At 33.7% G+C, this 18,688-nt stretch overlaps 1 protein-coding gene across 1 annotated transcript in view; it reads right to left on the reverse strand.

Moving 5' to 3' along the window:
- Positions 1 to 9,317: 9,317 nt before the first annotated feature.
- Positions 9,318 to 18,688, reverse strand: part of LOC125838560 (anaphase-promoting complex subunit 5) — a 28,011-nt gene continuing 18,640 nt past the window's right edge. Inside the window, exons 15-21 of the mRNA XM_049517612.1 lie at positions 16,194 to 16,299; positions 15,976 to 16,117; positions 14,654 to 14,752; positions 14,167 to 14,431; positions 13,420 to 13,487; positions 10,574 to 10,763; positions 9,318 to 9,775 (exon numbers count right to left, since the gene is read on the reverse strand). Coding sequence (XP_049373569.1) covers positions 10,629 to 10,763; positions 13,420 to 13,487; positions 14,167 to 14,431; positions 14,654 to 14,752; positions 15,976 to 16,117; positions 16,194 to 16,299 — 815 coding nt within the window. The 3' untranslated portion in view covers positions 9,318 to 9,775; positions 10,574 to 10,628. The remainder of the gene's footprint in view (positions 9,776 to 10,573; positions 10,764 to 13,419; positions 13,488 to 14,166; positions 14,432 to 14,653; positions 14,753 to 15,975; positions 16,118 to 16,193; positions 16,300 to 18,688) is intronic.

Consider the following 18,688-nt stretch of genomic DNA (forward strand, 5'->3'; position numbering starts at 1 on the left):
AACAAAATATAGTGGAGTTGTAGTAGTAAAAAGAAAGAAAAGTGATATTTCCCAAACAAAAAAAAAAAAAAAAAAGAAACTAACGTTGGATTCTAAAGATATATTTGTCTAATTTGATAAAGTTCTCATCTTTTAAGGCTTCAAGAGATAGGAAAATGGATATATGTGCGTGGAATGAAACCGATATATACCAAACAAAGTACATCATTAAATTCCATTTATACCCTTCTTAAAAACATTCTCGTCACATTTTAATAGTTACCAATCAATATAGATTGTGATAGAATATAATGATTGGTCAAGACTATTTTATCTTTACTTAGGCGTCTTAGATTCAAATGAAAAAGATCTGATTAAAAACACCGTCTCTAAAATCAAATTTTACAATATACAAATTATAATTTAATTGAATTTATTTTGTCATCCGATTCTCCCGTTTTTATTTCGTGAGTTTATTTTTTTTTTGTAAAATCTACTTCTTGCATTCCAAGGTGGATATTATAAAATTATTGTATTCGTAACTCTTTGATGTTCAAAGAGTACCAAAATTTGTGTACATTTTATTGTTTTACTGTGTGAAATCACACTAGAATTGTTTTTTTTTTTTTTTTTAAAAGGTGTGTTAATGTTACCACTTACCAAGAATGGTATGATTAATTCACAAACATGCATACATGATACAACTCACTAAAACACAAATTAAAGTGAATTAAAGGAGTTGATGATATGATCTGTTTCCTGCCAATTAAAAAAACCTTTGACTAAATCATTTTAGGGCCCTTAATTTGCTTACGTGGCAGACATCATAGGTCCCATGTGGCAAAAAATTGCTTACATGGCGGGTTGTGATTGGAGAAAATGGACATGAGCTAAATAGGTTTGAAGTTGAAGCCAGACAAAATGAATATTCGTTGTATTTAAATTGACCCCCACAAGTTTATTCTTATCTCAAAATTCACCTGCAGAGGAGGGGTCATGTCTCCCTTTCAAATGAAAAAAATAAAAATGGTCACTCCTTTAATAATATTTGAATATTCCAATTTTGTACTTGAAGGTCAAAGTTGCATAAGTAAGTCAAAAGGATACTCATTGAACATATTTTTCTTTATATCAAACCGAGGTAAGGGTAATTTAGTCATTTAAAAATTATTAGTTTCAAATATTTTTACTACTATATGTTATAATGTGAGTTCTATCTTGAATCATTGAAAAGATACTAACAATCTTGCTAGATGATTAATGGGTGGGGGTGGGGGCGGGGGAGAGGGCGTGGGTGTGTTAAAATGATTATTTTCTCAATTTTTTTTGTTCATGTTTGTTGGAAAAAACTTACTTGGGTGTATACATCAAATTAATGTAATTTTCATTATTATGTGATTTAATGAAGTAAAACACATGTTAATTAATTAAGGTTAAGTAAAATGAACTATAAATTTAAACACATGGCATGCGTGTATTGGATTGATATATACATCCGGTGAGGGTAAGAAAATTGATATCAACTGAAAAGATAATTTAATTATATTATTCTTATTTAATTTTTATTTTAAACAATTACTATTATTTATTTTCACAATATTAATCTCACTTCACATTGTATTAGAGTAGGGATAAATATTTTTAAAAATAAAATTAATTTTATTTTAATTTTCTAAAATGACAAATATTAATTGCTAAGCAAAAATTGATATGCTTTTAGCATAGATGGCAAGAAATGGAATGGTTTAGTACCATGTATCTAAGTGCAATATTAATCTCACTTCTTGTTCTTATTTTTGAATTTTTAAATCTCACATATTAAAAATACTTACATGTATGATGTATAGATTGTTTGTATTACGTGAAGTGTTATAATTTCAAAATTTTCACTAAGAGAATTGAACTTAAAATCTAAAAGGTGATTTTTTAACTAAGTCAACTTCTAATTTTATTTTAGAATGTCCAATTGATAATAACTTAAAATAAAATGATAAATAATATGTTAGACTAGATTTAGTTACATTAATAAATTGAACTATATACTATATTCCAAAAAATATTGGGGGTTTTTGGGGAGGGGTAATTAATGATGTGCACTCGTGTGTGTGTCAGATTTCGTAAAATGGACGTATTTGAAGCTAAATTCGAAGCCGAAGTTAAAGTTGCATGGCTACACAGGGATAGTACGTTACATATATTTTTCTTCTTTATTTATTTAATAATATGTAATAACAACAACATCATATATCAATGTGAGATATAATAACATATTATGATATGAGGTGGTTCAAGGTGGCAAAGGACGGTTACACGATATAAAATGATTCACGTGAATTTAATAACTTTTATTAATATTGTTATAGAAATCTATCTCTAACACTACAAGAAATTATGGAATCAGAATGGTGGGATGGTAAAACATTTAAAGCCTTTTGTTACTTTTAATTAGATATTTCAAATGTGAACTTAAAAATAAAGATATTTGGGACAATTAACTTCTTACTAAGTCGATTAGTATAATTTTAAGTTAATCAAACTAAAAAATATTAAATCTAGGTTTGATAGATTGTGGTTTACTCCTTTCCTTAATGAGTGTTACTATCATAAATTTAGTAAATTTTGAATATCGAATGGAGAAAAAAAAAGAGGGTAGATGAATTTGAAAATGGAAGAAAGTGAAAAAATGTAGACGATTATCGATAAAGATAGTCGAAGCTGATGATGGCATAGGTAGTCTTCGAGGTCCAATTTGACCATCTTTTCTTTTTAGTGTAATGTAGTGAGTATCTAATACTCTCTCTATCTTTTCTTTTTTTTTTCCCCTTTTTTGCTGTCATTTTTTTTTTCTTTTCTTTTTCTCTTTCTCTTCTTTTAGGTCTAAAGACAAAAAACCACCAAGCACACCATTCTCCAAGAAATTAATGGAACACTCACAACTAAGTAAAAAGAAGCACCATAAAAACATCATTTTTCAAATCAATAATTCCAAAAAATATCTATTTTATCATTTTAGTTTTCGCTATTTACCTGATTTATAGTAATAGTTAGGGGGTGATGATAATAGTAAATTATATTATTTATGTATTTTTTTAAGAGATGTATTAAATTAAACATGAACAAGTAAAGATGGATTGAGGGAGTATTCTATATGTTCCATATTAGTTGACACACTTTCATTTTTATATGTTCAGTAAGAAATCATAAATAAGAAGTGTTTGTTTTACTCTTTTTTAGTTTTATGGACAAAATAATTTTATCTGAATTTTATAAAGGCATAATACATAAATATGTCATTTAACTTGGTTTAAGCTGACCTAACTTTTGCTGTGACAATTAAACATTTACATTTTATAAAGTTGAACAAGTAGACATATGTATTCTACGTGACATCATCCACATATGACGTGAATTGTTACGTAGGATTTTAAGTAGAACATAAGTGTCTATTTATTCAACTTTATACAAGTTTAAGAATCAAACTTATATACACTCAAAATGACAAAATTTATATATTACGTATATCTTTTATAAATTAACAAAGTAATTTAAAACGAATACTTTTTAATGATATTGATCACTAATATTGAGGCAGAGGAAGTACTACAAAGCACTCTTTCCTATAGATAGCACTTGCAAAAATTAAAACATCTACATGAAAAAACATGTATTTTCACATGATATACTCATTTTCAAAACTACTAGCCTAATGTGTCAAAAGAATATTTTGACATAGACCATCAACTTATATTTAGAATTTTCGTGCTCTGACTGCATTTCAAAATTTCATAACGCAATCTATAACTAGTACTAGTATTAAAAGTAAAATGTTGTACAAACTCCTACTAGAAGCACTTAAACGAGTTTTAATAGCTCAATTGATTGGCTATTTAAATTCTCAATTTATTAATACGAGCTTGATTCTTTAACTTGTATCCTACACCAAAAAGTAGGAGCGCTTCTCTGTACAAATCTTGAACATCATATAATTATAAAAAAAATTACTTATATTTTTCATACGATGTTTGATACTCATTTGGGACCCGATTAACTAAAATATGCTCCAAAAGTTTATTTTACTACGTGGACTGTTGTCAAATTGGCTCAGCCAAGATAATATAACCAAATATAAAAATAAAGAATAAAGAGATTAAATATCATCATCATAATAATGATAATAATAATAATTTAAGTAACCCCCCCCCCCCTCCTCCCACCCAAGCTAAACAAAGGAACCACCCACCATTTTCTTGGGGAGTGTTAAAGAGAGCTGTAGCAAACTGTGAAAAAGCAAAAAGAAAGGAAGAATGATTCGATTCTCTTTGGGAAATGCAAATGCTTCCCATTTCCTTCATGCAATGACTATAACGTACACATAAATCCTACTTTTCTCTCCTCCCATTGGGAATTCATCAATGAATCAATATTTCCTCATAAAGTGATGTTACATAGGCTTTTGACAAAGCACAAAACCCTACACTACTACAACAATTGATTCTTCTATTAACAAAACAAATCTAAATAAGGTCATGAGTAATAGATTACTCCCTATGTTTTAATTATTAGTCTGGTTTTGTTTTGATATGAAATTTAAGAAAGTAAAGAAAAAATTTGAATTGATCAGTTGTTTTAATTAAAAATGTGTAGAATATTGTACCAATATATTTTTCCACGGTTTTAAACATGTCATATGGAAAATTAGAATTAAAGAGTCCTCAAAAAGTAAAAGAGTTACCCTTTTTTTTTTAAACGAGTGAACAAGAAAAGTAAGACAAACAAATAGAAACGAAAAGAAATAACAAACTATAACTCACTAAATTTCTACACGATTATATTGTGTATTCTTCTTTCTATATTAGAAATTGTACAACTATTATATTTGTTGGAGTAAATTTCGCAAATAGCTATCATAATATAATTAATTATGCTCCTTAGTTATAGTTTGCATATTTACAGGTTGTAGCTACAGTATAAATTGTTATGGGTGAGATCATTTGTATAATTTGTGTGTATTTGTATAATTGAGCTAATTCAGAATTATACAACTGTTATATTATACAAATTCTGAAATTATACAAATTATGATAAAACTCCAAATAACAAATTTATACAAATACAAGCATCTGAACTTTAAACAGTTACAAATTATATTATATAGATTACATATATTATACAAGTTACATTATAAAAAAGTTATGCAAATTATATAATACAAATTCCGAAAACTACACGTCTATACAGCTAAAAGTCGGTCGACACATTTATACATTTGAAACTCGACCGTGTAATTTTGCCTAGAAATTAGTGACAGAAGGTACTTAAGTCAAACTGTAGCTATGTTAACTAATTAACTAGTATATGTTTGCTTATCCGCGTAATTTTCCCATAGTCAGTTGATAAATTGCATGAGTGAGGAGATAAGACTGACTTCAAGTGTTAACACAACTGAATTGATCTCTCGGAAGATCAAGAGTGAACTTTCTCTAACTGATCATGATCTCATGGTGTATGTCGTTTGTAGGTGACATAGTATTGATTGATGAGACACAATAAAGTAAATGCTAGTTGGAGGGTGTGGAGACAAAATCCTGAAGTCAAAAGAGTTCAGATTGAGTAAAACCAAAATGAAATATTTGAAATACAAATTTAAGATGCAATGCATGAGGCAAGTGTGGAAGAGAGGCTTGACACATAGGTTATCCTCAACAAAGATAGTTTAGGTCTGTAATTCAGAAAAGTGGGGACATCGACGATGATGTCACACATCGTATTGGTGCGGCGTGGATGAAATGGAGGCTTGTATGATAAAAAAAAGATACCACCTAATCTTAAAAATAATTTCGACAATGTGGTAGTTAGACCGACTTTGTTGTATGGGGTAGAGTAATGGTCAGTCAAGAACTTTCATTTTAGAAAATGCAAGTTGCGAAAATGAGGATGCTCAGATGGATGTGTTGACATATTAGGTAGATAAGATTCAGAATAAAAATACCTGGGACAAGATAAGAGTGGCCTCCGTAGTGACTAGATGAGGAAAGCAATACGGAGATGGTTTGGATGCACAGATGCTTTAGTGATGAGGTGTGCAGAGTTGGTTATAAGAGGTACAATGAGAGCTAGAAGTAGGCAGAAAACATATTGGAGAGAGATGATTAGTCAGGACAAGGCAGAGCTTCATGTTACCGAGTACATGACCTTAGATATGAGAGTATGAAGGTCGCATATTAGGGTACAAAATTAGTCTGTGTAGAGTGTTGTCTTGATTTTTGAGGAACTTAACATTAATCCTATGATGTCTTGCTTTTGATTACATTTTCATTTGATGTTTTATGTAGCATCCCGAAAAATTCTAAGTTAAGACTTGAAGCATTCTTCATTTGAGTATAAGGTCGTACCGAGATATTCTTAATTTTTCTTAGCTTTTAAGGTCAATTCTTTAGTGTGGGAATGATTTTTGGATATGACTTAAGGTCACAAGAACCCCTTAGCACAAAGTTGAGTAGAAAGCTTCCTTACCGATTAAGTTTTGACATAAGATTCTACTTAGGTCAACTTCAAACGATCATATCTCTCAGCACATAATGAATTATGTGGCTTATGACCTACCACATTAAAGTTCTTTGAGTCCTCTTTCCAATGCCACCAAGTTTGCCTCATTTCATGTTCGGAGTAAGAAGTTATAACCATTTTACTAGAGACTGTCATATCATAATTTTCTGAGTCAGAACGACGACCCCAACCGATGGGTCGTAGGTTGAACGATGACCCATCCTGTCAAGTCGTCGGTAGAGTACTGGGAGTCAAATTTTGGGACCCAAATCCTATGGATACAACCGACGGGCCATAAGTCCACCTATGGGCCATCATTTGGACCCATAAATGGACTTTTGAGTCTTTATAATTCAATATCAATTCCACGAAAAACCACGAACCGTAGATAGTCCCATGGACAGTTTTTATCAGCTTTTAAAGAAGGGTAGTTCAGTCTTTTCCACCCCTTCTAAGCCTAAATCACGACCCTTTTCCACTTAATTACGAGTCTAAATAATGTTAAAACATTATTTTACGTTCTTTAACACTTCAAAGACTTAGAACAAGGATTCAAAAGGAGAAAAGGTAGGGTTTTCAAGCGTTCTTCAAATTTCATCTATTTTGCCAAGAACTTTGTTTTTCCCAGATATGTAAGGCTATCATAGTGTATGGACTAGTTCGTCCTCACTCTCTATATCTACTTTCAAATCAGTAAAAAAGTAGTCCAGGATTCCATACTTAGATTTCAGTATTCTTGAGATGAGTTAATATTGAGTTTCTGAATTCTTGAACTGTTGGTTTTTGAATTCCTATTCCAAATCATTGAATTGTCATACAATGTGAATTGTGATTATTGAGTTGATTGTTCATGACTATTTTTTAGCATGAACCTTATTTTGAGTATTTAGTGCATTCTTATTGAGGATCTCTAAAACAAAACATTACTGTTTAAACTGAGTTTTGAGAAAGTAAAGAACAGTTTGAGAGAGAGTATAGCGGAACTAAATATTTCCCAAATGTTTCATTTTTACCGGAAGAAAAATAGTAGACTTTTTGAGAAAAGTTAAAAGTGTTTTCAGAAAGATTAAGTACAGAGCAGTTACCTCTTAAAGAGGCCCCATTTTGAGTAATTATCTCAACCAGAATGTATTTTTACATTAAGCAAAAAGAAACCTTATTTTTTAAATGAACTATGAGTTTTAGAGACAGTTCAGAGCAGTTACCTCTTTTAAGAGGATAGTTTGAGCAATCATCTCAAACCATAGAAAAAGTAATGTTTTTATACATATGAGCAGCAGTACATATTATTAGGAGTAGTATTGAGCACCGATATGGGGGAGAGTTCAGACAACTCATAGCCCCCATAAACCATGTCTTGCCCACATGGATACAGAATCATACTTTTTAGATGAATCCTTAGTGCCTTCGGGTAGAGCGGATCCACTTAGTTGAGGTGTTCTATATCCCGGCACACTATAGAACAGTTCTGGAAGCGAGAGCAAGACGTTGTATCATCACTTAGCTCATAGTGATGGTTGTCGGTTAGAAAATCTCCCAATAGAGTTAATGTATATTTTTATATATCACTTATTATGTTAAAGTTCAGAAATGAGAAAGTATTTTGTAAAGTTAAATGGTTTCATTCCTGTAATCCTTTACATTCAGTTGAGTTTATGTTTTATCTATTTCAGGTATTTGTTTATTCAGTCATATTACATACTCGTACATTCAATGTACTGATGTCATTCGACCTGCATCTTATTATGACGCAGAAACATATGTTCAGGATGATCAACAAGCTTTTCGTTGAGATCACTTTGCACTCTAGAGAGCTTGGGTGAGCCTCCTTACATTCCGAGGACTTCACATTTATTTTCTAGTCAATTGTCATGAGATGTTGTAAGGCTTGTCCCGACATCCATCTTGAGTAATAGAGGTTTCATAATAGACAGAGTTGAGGAGTCTTTCAATTTACTTTTCCTTGAGATGTTTCTGCAAACTATTATACTTACATTATTGAGTATTTTACAGACAGTTTGAGTTAAGGTTTTACTTTGAGTTTAAATGTTCAAAAAATTTGTTTTCAAGACTTTTATCTCTTGAGTATGTCCTCCGCCAAGTAGTCAGTCGGGCCAAGGATTCACTTGGGGACCAGCAATGGTTCTCGAGTGTCGGTCACGTCCAAGGTGTAGACTCAAAGCGTGACAGCTTATTATATTAAGTTATCACATTATTTTGTGATTGTTATTGTTTCTTTATTAGTTACTTTATTTTTTTCACTGTCATTTTTTTCTTTTCCATACCTACCTTGATATTTTATACTCAAGTTGATGGTCCTCCAAGAACAAATTCTTTACCTCCACAACATAGGATAAGGTTTACATACAATCTACCCTCCTCACACCTTACAGAATTTCACTAGGTTGTTGTTGCATGTATATCTTGTGAGAAGTTGGTGAGATTTGAGTCATTTGCAATAAAATTCGAAAAGCGAATCAAGATATGTTGAAACATATTATCTTTGCTTTTCTCGAAATTCATATTGTTAAATTGATATTAATAATATATGATTTAATGTGTATTCTAGCTTATGGGGACATGTTGGGATTGCAGTTTGCACCATTGATTGCATTCTGAATTGTTGGGAAATCATATAAATGGTGTCAAATGATTCTATCATGTTGATGAGGAGACAAGCTTGAAAATCTCAACTTCTAACATGGAGACTCATAATAACACTCTCAAGTCTCATGTCATATTCAATATCAAATACGTATATATTACTAATAATACTATAGAACAATCTGTACAAAGAGAGAAGATTGTATGGTGCTTTCTCTCCAAACTTGGACATATACTATAGAAAGATACATACACATCATCAGAAAAGTTGGAGATGGTTCTTACTACAGACAATCTCTTCAGGGGGGATTCGTTAGACCTCTATCACCCGATCAGAGATTGTGGACATCTAATCTGAATCCCCTGGTAAATCGTTTAGCCTTAGCCTCTTGTAGGCCTTGCAAGCGGGGCGAGAATTCCAACAATCATACTAGAAAATGTTAATACACTCACTGGCATACCAGTCACCGAGCACTAAGAGGCTAACCTGATATCTGGACGGTACACTTGCCAAGAAATTAGAGGAGTTTCTAAAATTTCATGCAATCGGAAAGCCACATCTGTTCTATCTTCACTACCCAATGCTTCTAATGCTGCATGAACAACGAAGCTGTAACAAGGCACGTCTGCAACGATAGAAAACAGCCTGTGATAGGAAAAAGAAAACATAATCAGATATTTCTTGCGAGCAACCCCAACTGTAGTAAGAAAACTCTTTCGCCTTTTGATCTAGCTGTCTTACTTGTGGGCCCTACAAATAGAAGGGAACCTCCCTGTTTCAATAGAAAAGGCAAAGAGGATAGTGAAGACAAACTTATCATACTTAAAGTAGCGCGTATCTGGTAATTCAGAAGTCTTCTTTCCCCATTTAGATCTCTAAGAGCATTAAGAAGGTATTATGAGGAGATAAATGTCAAATAGACAACATGGCTAAGGGTTATTCCCCACATAAATAAATAAATAAAATTGTCTTTCCTGTACAATAACTGAAGAGCAATGCCAGATGCTACATCCAACTTCCAATTATCTATTGCCTCTCAATTTTCTAGTTGGGCACTTTACAGATGATTTATTTTTCTAGTATCAATCAGAATAAATTATTTAGCGCTAATTTTTCTTGTTCTTAAAACCAAGCAATACTCTTTCGGAACTGAAGAAAACCAAAAACCCTCGACTAAGCGAAATAGTACAGGGTAAAACATTATGGTCATCTCAACTTATTTTTTTCCTTCTGCTAGCACAATCCTTTCCCATTTTATATGGTAACTCCCGAATCATGAATTCATACTTGCAGCAAGAGTTTCAGTTTCAAATATATACAAAGTTACAAAATTATACTACTGATGCACTTTAATAGATAACCTTCCATCTTGTGAACAATGCTGTATCAAAAAGCTAAAAGTTATTTTCATAAGTAGCTGCAAGAAGACAAATAATCACTCACCAAAGGAATATTTATGTAAGATACTGGTTTCTTAGCAAAATATTGACGAGGATCTTCAAATATCAGAGCTTTCAAGAGTGGTGATGTGTTTCCTAAATGACTTAGCTGCTGCTTCTCTGTGGTCCAGCTGCCCCAACTTATCATAAACAATGGCAATCAAGTAAAACGCTTCGGCAGCCAATTTATGATACTGCATATGAAGAGTCATTGTCATGTCAGAAATGCATCTTCTTCTTTCCTTTTTATGGCCGGGGGATAGGGGGTTTTTAAAGCTTGAAGTTGTTAGCCAAACAAAGGCAATTCCACTTTACCAGAAAACAGAAACAGTTCAGTGCAAGCAATACAAGTTGGAGTAGATTCGTTGTGGAGATGGTTCTGTTCCTCTATAATGGTAATCAATCAAACTTAAGTAAGCCAAGAATAGATTTTTTGAGTAGTAAAGTAGGCTGAGAAGTAGTCTTCACGCATGATTTACGATTGTGACCTGACCTATTATCCTTGAAAAGGATTTCAAAAAAAATGAATGGTGCGACCTCACCTATTTGAATCACAAAGAAGGTTTAGTTGAGCTGTTCATGTGCCAATTTCAAATTGTCCTCCCTTATTGCTCAAAAAATTGAGTCAACGCTAAGATGAATAGGTAAAAAAGATACGTGAAACATGCTCAAAAAGCAATGATCCCTAATCTCCTTTTTTAATTGATTGTTAGGTTAGGCTGCCCATATTCAAATATGATAGCAGAAAAGCCTAGTAACTCCAATTTTGTTTAATATCTGACAAGAATTAACATTACATAAATCCAGAATATAGCCAAAATAGAGTACCCAAATGATGCATTAGTTCATCTAGACTGGAAATACCTATTAAGATAAATAATTTAAAACCTAGCACGCCATTAAAACTGGAAACAATCATGTTACTAGCAATCTCGTAGCACTTGTCCATTTCAGACACTTATTTTAATTCTTTTATATTTTTATAACAATATAAATTAAAATGGAACAGGCATTAGCCACCTATTTTAATTCTTTTTTTAGTTTTAATGGTATAAATTAAAATGAAACAGGCATTAGCCCCCTTATGTTGATTCTAGGATTACATCTCCATTTATCATGCCATTCTCCTGAAAAACTAACCTAGATACTTGAATTGTATACATTTAGGCACAATAATCACAACTTCGTTTCACCTTCATCTTTCTTATGGTACTACTCTGGCAGTGCTTAAGTTACTACTCTACTACATATGCTTTAAATCTTTATTTTCTAGAGTACCTCTCCATGGTTCCTATTTCTGGTTGACGCTACAGATCCCACTAACGGGATTACACTAGGTATGTTGTTGTACTCTAGAGAATCAGTGAAAGAAATGTGATAATTTCCGGGGAAATGGAAGCGAAATGTCAAATCTACCACTACACAAAGGAAACAAGCATTCACAACTACCACATTCATGAGAATTGATGTGCAGATTAAACATCTAACGAAGACCATTATTTTCTTGAATTCAGCTAACAAATAGAAGCTGGAGTCCAAAAGTTATTCTGCAAGGCCCAGAAAACAGAACTAAATATGACGGAAAAGAAAATAGAATGGATGAGGAGGATAATAAGGAAAACTCAGAGATAATTAATGGAAAATACTTTCGAAGTTACTGATTTCCAAAAAAAAAATTAATGGAAAATACCTTCTTTGGGAAGTGTCAGGAAAATGGAGTAAAGTAGTTCACACTTTACTCTTTCTCTTTTACTTCACCTCACCAATTGGTACTTAAGTCTGAAGAGAATTTAACTCACTAAAAAAGGTTTATGACAAGGTCATAAAAAAAAAAAAGATTCTGCCAATAGAGTCTGAGCCAACTTTTAAGCACCTCGACTATTCTACCAGGTGTCTGATACCTCCCACCGGCTTAGATACCGGTGAACTCTATCCACCAAGGCTCAGGCAGATGGGTAGATATCACCTAGTGTTTTTTGCTTCCGCTGGGACCTCATGATTTTCATTCCACTTCATTAACCACTAGTTCACACCTTTGGGGGTCATTTAAATTCACCTAACTGAATCCTAATCTTACAGAATTGCTCCTTTTCGGATTCACTCCATTGTTTTCTTTCCATTAATCCCACGTAATTGGTAACTACTCTTTGGAGAATTCTACCTTCATTTTCTTCGTTACATTCCCTTTCTAATTTTCCTTCACATCATCCAATCGAAAGCTTTAGATAGATAAGCCTTTACTTTTCTCATGTATATTCTACCTTTAACCTATGTTGCTCCAACTCTTCAATAATGGCGACAGGTGCATGTCGGATCCTCCAAAAATAGTGCATTTTTTAAGGATCCGACACGGGCACGGCAGTATTTTTGGAAAGTCCAAACAACATAGCTTTTAACATGTTAGAATTTGGTATAGCAAGTTTGTAGCTATTTGTCCATATGCATGAATACAGGCCCACACACAGACGCACTCCAACACAGTACAAGCACAAGGGATCTGAGGGGACACACACTTTCTTAGAGTTAATGTCTTTTTAAAGGGTAAAGAGGAAGAAAATTGAACGGAAAAAAAAAGGAGGATGGATGTCGTGAAATACAACTTTTGTATTTTCTAGAAATTATTTCACTGAGCTATAGATGTATATCATTCCCCACAAACATATCTAGAGTACTTCTATTGGCACATTAATACAAAAAATTTCAAATTTCATGGATTTGTTTCTTTTCCTTTAATTTTTCCTTTCTTCACAGGAAAATATCGTCATATGGAACTTGAAACCCAAGCTGAAGTTCTTTAATAAGTGTAGATGTACCTAATTGGAATACTAAATTGTTCCCATATTGACTAACCTCTAGAAGTTCCAGGTCTTCGGAAGCCTGCCTTAATGGTTCAAGTACCATCTCTGGTTCTTCGCATACTGAGAACAATAAGGTATCATTAAGCACAGATTAAGAGCTCAAGAATATAAGAAAACAGTGCCAACAAGAAAATTCAGTAGCAAGTTAACTGTCAATTTTTAAATGATTAGCATGTCTCCATGTGTGTGCATTAATTGAAGGTAAGAGTCTCAAATGAGGTAAAGGTGAATCATATCTAAAGAGAAACAAATTAATCATCAAAGAATTTCAAGGTCAAAGGATATATGAACCCATGAGAAGTGGGGATGGAGCGGCAGCTTGATGGGGAAAAGTAAATGACAAGTTGTGGCTGGATATGAGGGGAACTACTGGAGAGTTAGGCAGGATCTCCTGCTTCATTCTGATTCATAAAATCTTAGGCGTCCACAAGAGCTATAATTGCTAAAAAAGAAGTCTCACAGAAACAAGTTACCCAAATTTATCTTAATCCTTTAGTTCTAACTTATGATGGGTCATGTAAATCCAGACAAGGGTATCCATTTGTTAAAGAATGAAGTTTGTAAGATTTAAGGTGTTTGCATTATTTGGGGGACATGGAGAAGGATTATAGTTTGAGGTTGAGGACACAGGATGTAGTTAAAACTCAAAACCATGATATGATTATACACAAACTAATGAAAAGTCCTGTTTACGATAAGTATAGCTATCAGGTTGAGCATTGAAATTCCGATAAGGCACCTGAAAAGCTTGAGTCAGCAAGATAGCATTTTGCTTCAGTGATAAAGGCCCGAGCTCGGAGCTCCAAACCACCATGACCAAGAAGTACAGGAAATGCCCCATGTATGAGAGCCAAAGCTCTTTTCGCATGACTTGATCCAAGTGAGAGCCAAAGCTCCGCAAGTGTCAGTGTAGCAGATGCTTTGAGAAGGTCCAAGTTGAAAGATTTACAAAAGGAAAGGCTTGCCAATGCATACGGAATACCTAAAACAGCATTTCCTGATCTCTGAAGTGGATGAACAAAGTTCTATTACATCTTGATCATGTCAGAGAAAGGAAGGAGTATAGGCCTAAGTAAGTTCAAGTGTTACAATACACCGGTGAAGATGCATAAATGGTAAAAGACGTTCCATTTCTTCTGACAAGGTGATACCTTGTATAAGAAAGTACTTGTGATAAAAAATACTGATTCAACTCTGACTTATCTAACATAACAGCAAATCACTACCTTGTGTATCTCTGCAATTAAAAGAAGAACAGTGGCATTCTCGACTTGTAAACTGAATTTGTAGCACATAGAGAAGAGAGAGTGTGCAACAGCTGCTGCCTGGGAAAATCACATCAATAAGAAGGAAATTAAGAAATTCTTTATATGCTTATTGTCTTTGGACTGCATAAATTAGATCAAATAATTACCTATAGCTTAGGAAATAGAAGATAATGATAAGTACTTTCCACAGCAAACCACAATATCAAGTTATTAGATGTACGAGAAACAAAATATTGTGAGAATTTGGGGTAAAAAGATTCGAAGTGGACTTGTGAACAAATTTGATGTTCAAATATCTCTTTTTGAAACTGAAGCCAAAGCCAAAAGCAAAGCAGAATCTTTTTTTGATGTTCAAATATCTTAAGGTAACAAGTAACAACTCATTCAGAATAGTCCCACAGAATGGTCATCATCACCACATTGGCTGCAAAATCAGAGAGTAGAGTGGATGTCTTATAATCCTTGGCATCACAGGCACAAGCAAATCTGCTAGCGAACTACTCATACATGGAATGCATGCTTATGGTGCTTCTTATCCCCAAAGACAATAAATAGAAGAGTGAAGAGGGATTCCGCACTCAAAGGTAGGGCGGTGCCCATTTTATAGGGACTGCAATACCAGAAACAATGCACTAAATCAAGCCAAGATCAAATATTACTCGACTTAAGAACCAACACCAGACTTGCTGGTCCAGCCACCTTAACTAGACCATGGCCTCAGGATTTTCACAAGAAAAAGAAATGCCCAGCCCAGAAAAACATGCCAATTTTCACGAAATTTGAAGGAGTTGAGAGCAATGAAAATGACCTACATGCATAACGGCAATGAACTAACGAAAATATATTATCATCAGCACGTCCATATAATAATTCACATAGAACAACAGTCAAAGCCTTAAAGTCAGATAGATAGACAACCGAAATCATTTCCTGACCAACGAGCAAACATAAAGTGAACTCAAGTATCCAATTTTCTATCACGGGCGTATTGAAGCATCACCAGTTTAGGATGTAATTGATTGTATTCCTTTTCATTATTTATCTACCATCTTTTTGGAGCAAGAGGGCACATTCTTCTATTGATTAAAAATGATAGGAAATGAGCACGAAAATCCAATTAATTACATTATCACATCATATCCTTTGGTACAAAGTTCAAAAACTAGAAATAGAACGACCAAAAAAATTAGCAGGTCATGTAGAACTTGGAACATCATCACTTTATCTACTTTATTATTGAGTCACCTAGAAAGAGGTTTAATAAAAGGAAAGCAGGCTACCTGGCTAAATTGGTTTGCTGCAATCAGTATTCGAGCATGGCGGAGGCTAGCTTCAACCTTTATCTCTATGTCTACGCCAGTTACTGAAGAGGCTAAAACACCAAGCTCATCACACAACTGTTGTGCTAATTTTAAATTTCCCCTGAACGGCAACTACATCCAATCAGACTAGGAAAAAGAAGTATAAAACCAAGTAAATACTAGAGATGTCGCCTTACGTATGTAAAGCATGATCATGGAGCAATTGTAATTTTACAAGCTGAATTTGTGACTTTGAAAGCGATACAAACTTCTCCTCTGCGAGTTTCAGAGCAGCAAAAGCTTCTGAAGGTACATACATAAGCAGTCATTATTGAGTATATGTAAAAAAAACTAAAATAAAATAAAAACTATAGTATAAATTCATTTTTCCTCTTCACTTTCCTTTTTTTTCCAAGGTATGTAGGAGAATAAAGGATATGTTCTTTTAACAGAAGAAAGGAAAGAAATAGATCTGGCTTTCCTACTCTTGCATATGTATCAATGAAGTCTGAGGGATTACATACAGTTTTAGGCACAGTACACTAAAGCCCAGTTTAAGACTGAACAATTACGGATCCCTTCCAGGGCATGAGATTGATCAGAATTCGCCTGAGAACACCTTGGACATAACTCAGTAACCTATAATGATCCTATTTAAAGTCCATCAGTTCTTTTCCCTCGACCAGGATTATACAGCAATGTTATTTTTCTCTACAAGAAAAAGCTAATTAGTTCTGAATTATTCCTGCACTACTGCCAGAAATGCTTAATGTACGTGATCTAAATGAGCTGGCCTAGTATTTACCTGAGAACACTTTGGTCACAACTCATTACCTATCACAATCATAATTCCACTCGGCATACTTCTATCCTTCTTCGGACCAAATTAAACATGAATGTTATCCGCCTCTAGAAAGACAAAAAAAAAAAAGCTTGCCAGTTCTGCCTGCATTTCTGTCAAAACACCATTTTTTACACGAGCGGACCTGTATTTCATATGGCTGTCTTCAGTTTTAGCAAGTTTCTTGGTAAGTCTTGAAAGATCTGTCTCCCACATTGGTTGAGGGAATAGGCTCAAGTTCCTACAACTTTTTACCATGTCTCTTCAATGATTTTAGGCAATTTTCACCGCACAAGCTAACTTTTCGGGTCTAGTTAGGCTCAAGGACTATTTTTTTAACATGCTATCAGATTCAAATTCATCCCTGTTCTTGGTTGGGCTCCTATATTATGTTGTTCCTGATCCACCTGTCTAGTTCTGAGCATGCAGGGGGGAGGGTGTGTTAGAGTGTCCCAAATTTGTTGAAGGAATAAGTTGTTGTCTTCTTATTTGATCTTGGGCCATTCTCACCTAGTGAACTAACATTTGGAGTTTCGTTGGGCCTAAGATCCATTCTCTTGGTAGGCACTTAGGGCTACAGAAGAATTGCAGAGTTAAAAACAGTACTGTTACCATATGGCAATTATGTGTAAAAGCAAGCAATACCTAAAGAGGTGTGTGTTTACCTTATGGGTGTGATAAAAAAAATCATATACATCCATGATCCATGAATAAAAAAAAGAATCAAGTGAACTATGAGAAATATATGAGAAAAATATTATTGAATTGTTGTTTCTGCATTATTACTGAAAGACCTTATTTATAGACACTACAATAGACACCTTTTCCAACTAGGACACTACAATACAATCTTTTCCAAGTAGGTCACTATCTACTATTCTTATTCCGATTCTAAGTAGGATTGTATATACCTATTACTATTCTAACACTCCCCCTCAAGCTAGTGCATACAAATCATATGTACCTAGCTTGTTGCAAATATAATTAATCGAGGACCAATGAGGGGCTTGGTGCGATATATGCAAGTTGATCACTCGACTTCACAAAATTGACAGTCAATCTCAACGTGCTTAGTCTTCTCGTGAAATACTGGATTTGATGCATAATGTCAGTCAATCTCAATATGTTTGGTCTTCTCATGAAATACTGAATTTGATGCATAATGCCGATAAAACACAGAGTGATAAAATTACAATGTTGAACTTCCCAAACCAAGTTTGCAAAGACTGTTTCAAACCATAAAGTGACTTACACAATAGACATACAAGGCTACTAAACTCCGCCTGAGCAACAAATTTAGGTGGTTGCTCCATATAGACTTCTTCACAATGCAACAGTCGCCGGAAAGTACTCAAAATCTAGTATAAAGTATATGGATCATGTTGGAATCAATAGAAGAGTCGATATTAAACAAGAAAGTCACCGAAAAACTGGTCGGAACATGCTCATATGCCGAAGTATTAGATTTCATGACTGAAATTGGTCACAATCTAAAAAATAATATTATATGGGTAGGGTTAGAATGATGGTACGACCCACTGGAAAACAGAAATTATAAAGGAAAGGTTAGATTGACGGCACGACCCTATTGTAAAAGAGAAATAATATGGGTAGGGTTGGAATGATGGCATGACCCTACTGAAAAGAGAGAAATTATATGGGTAGGGTCGGAATGATGGCACAACCCTACGCAAATCAGATTTAGGAGTCACCGGAAAACGAACAAAACTACACAAATCAAATCAGAGGAGTCACCAAAAAGATATACGATGCTATGCAACTCAGATATGAGAAAGTAGTTCCAAAAAAATCCACAGTACTACGCAAATTAAATATGAAAAGTAGTCCAAA

This window comes from Solanum verrucosum, unplaced genomic scaffold (genome assembly GCF_900185275.1).
Source record: "Solanum verrucosum unplaced genomic scaffold, falcon-dt-bn FXZP01000182.1, whole genome shotgun sequence".
Lineage (NCBI taxonomy): Eukaryota > Viridiplantae > Streptophyta > Magnoliopsida > Solanales > Solanaceae > Solanum > Solanum verrucosum.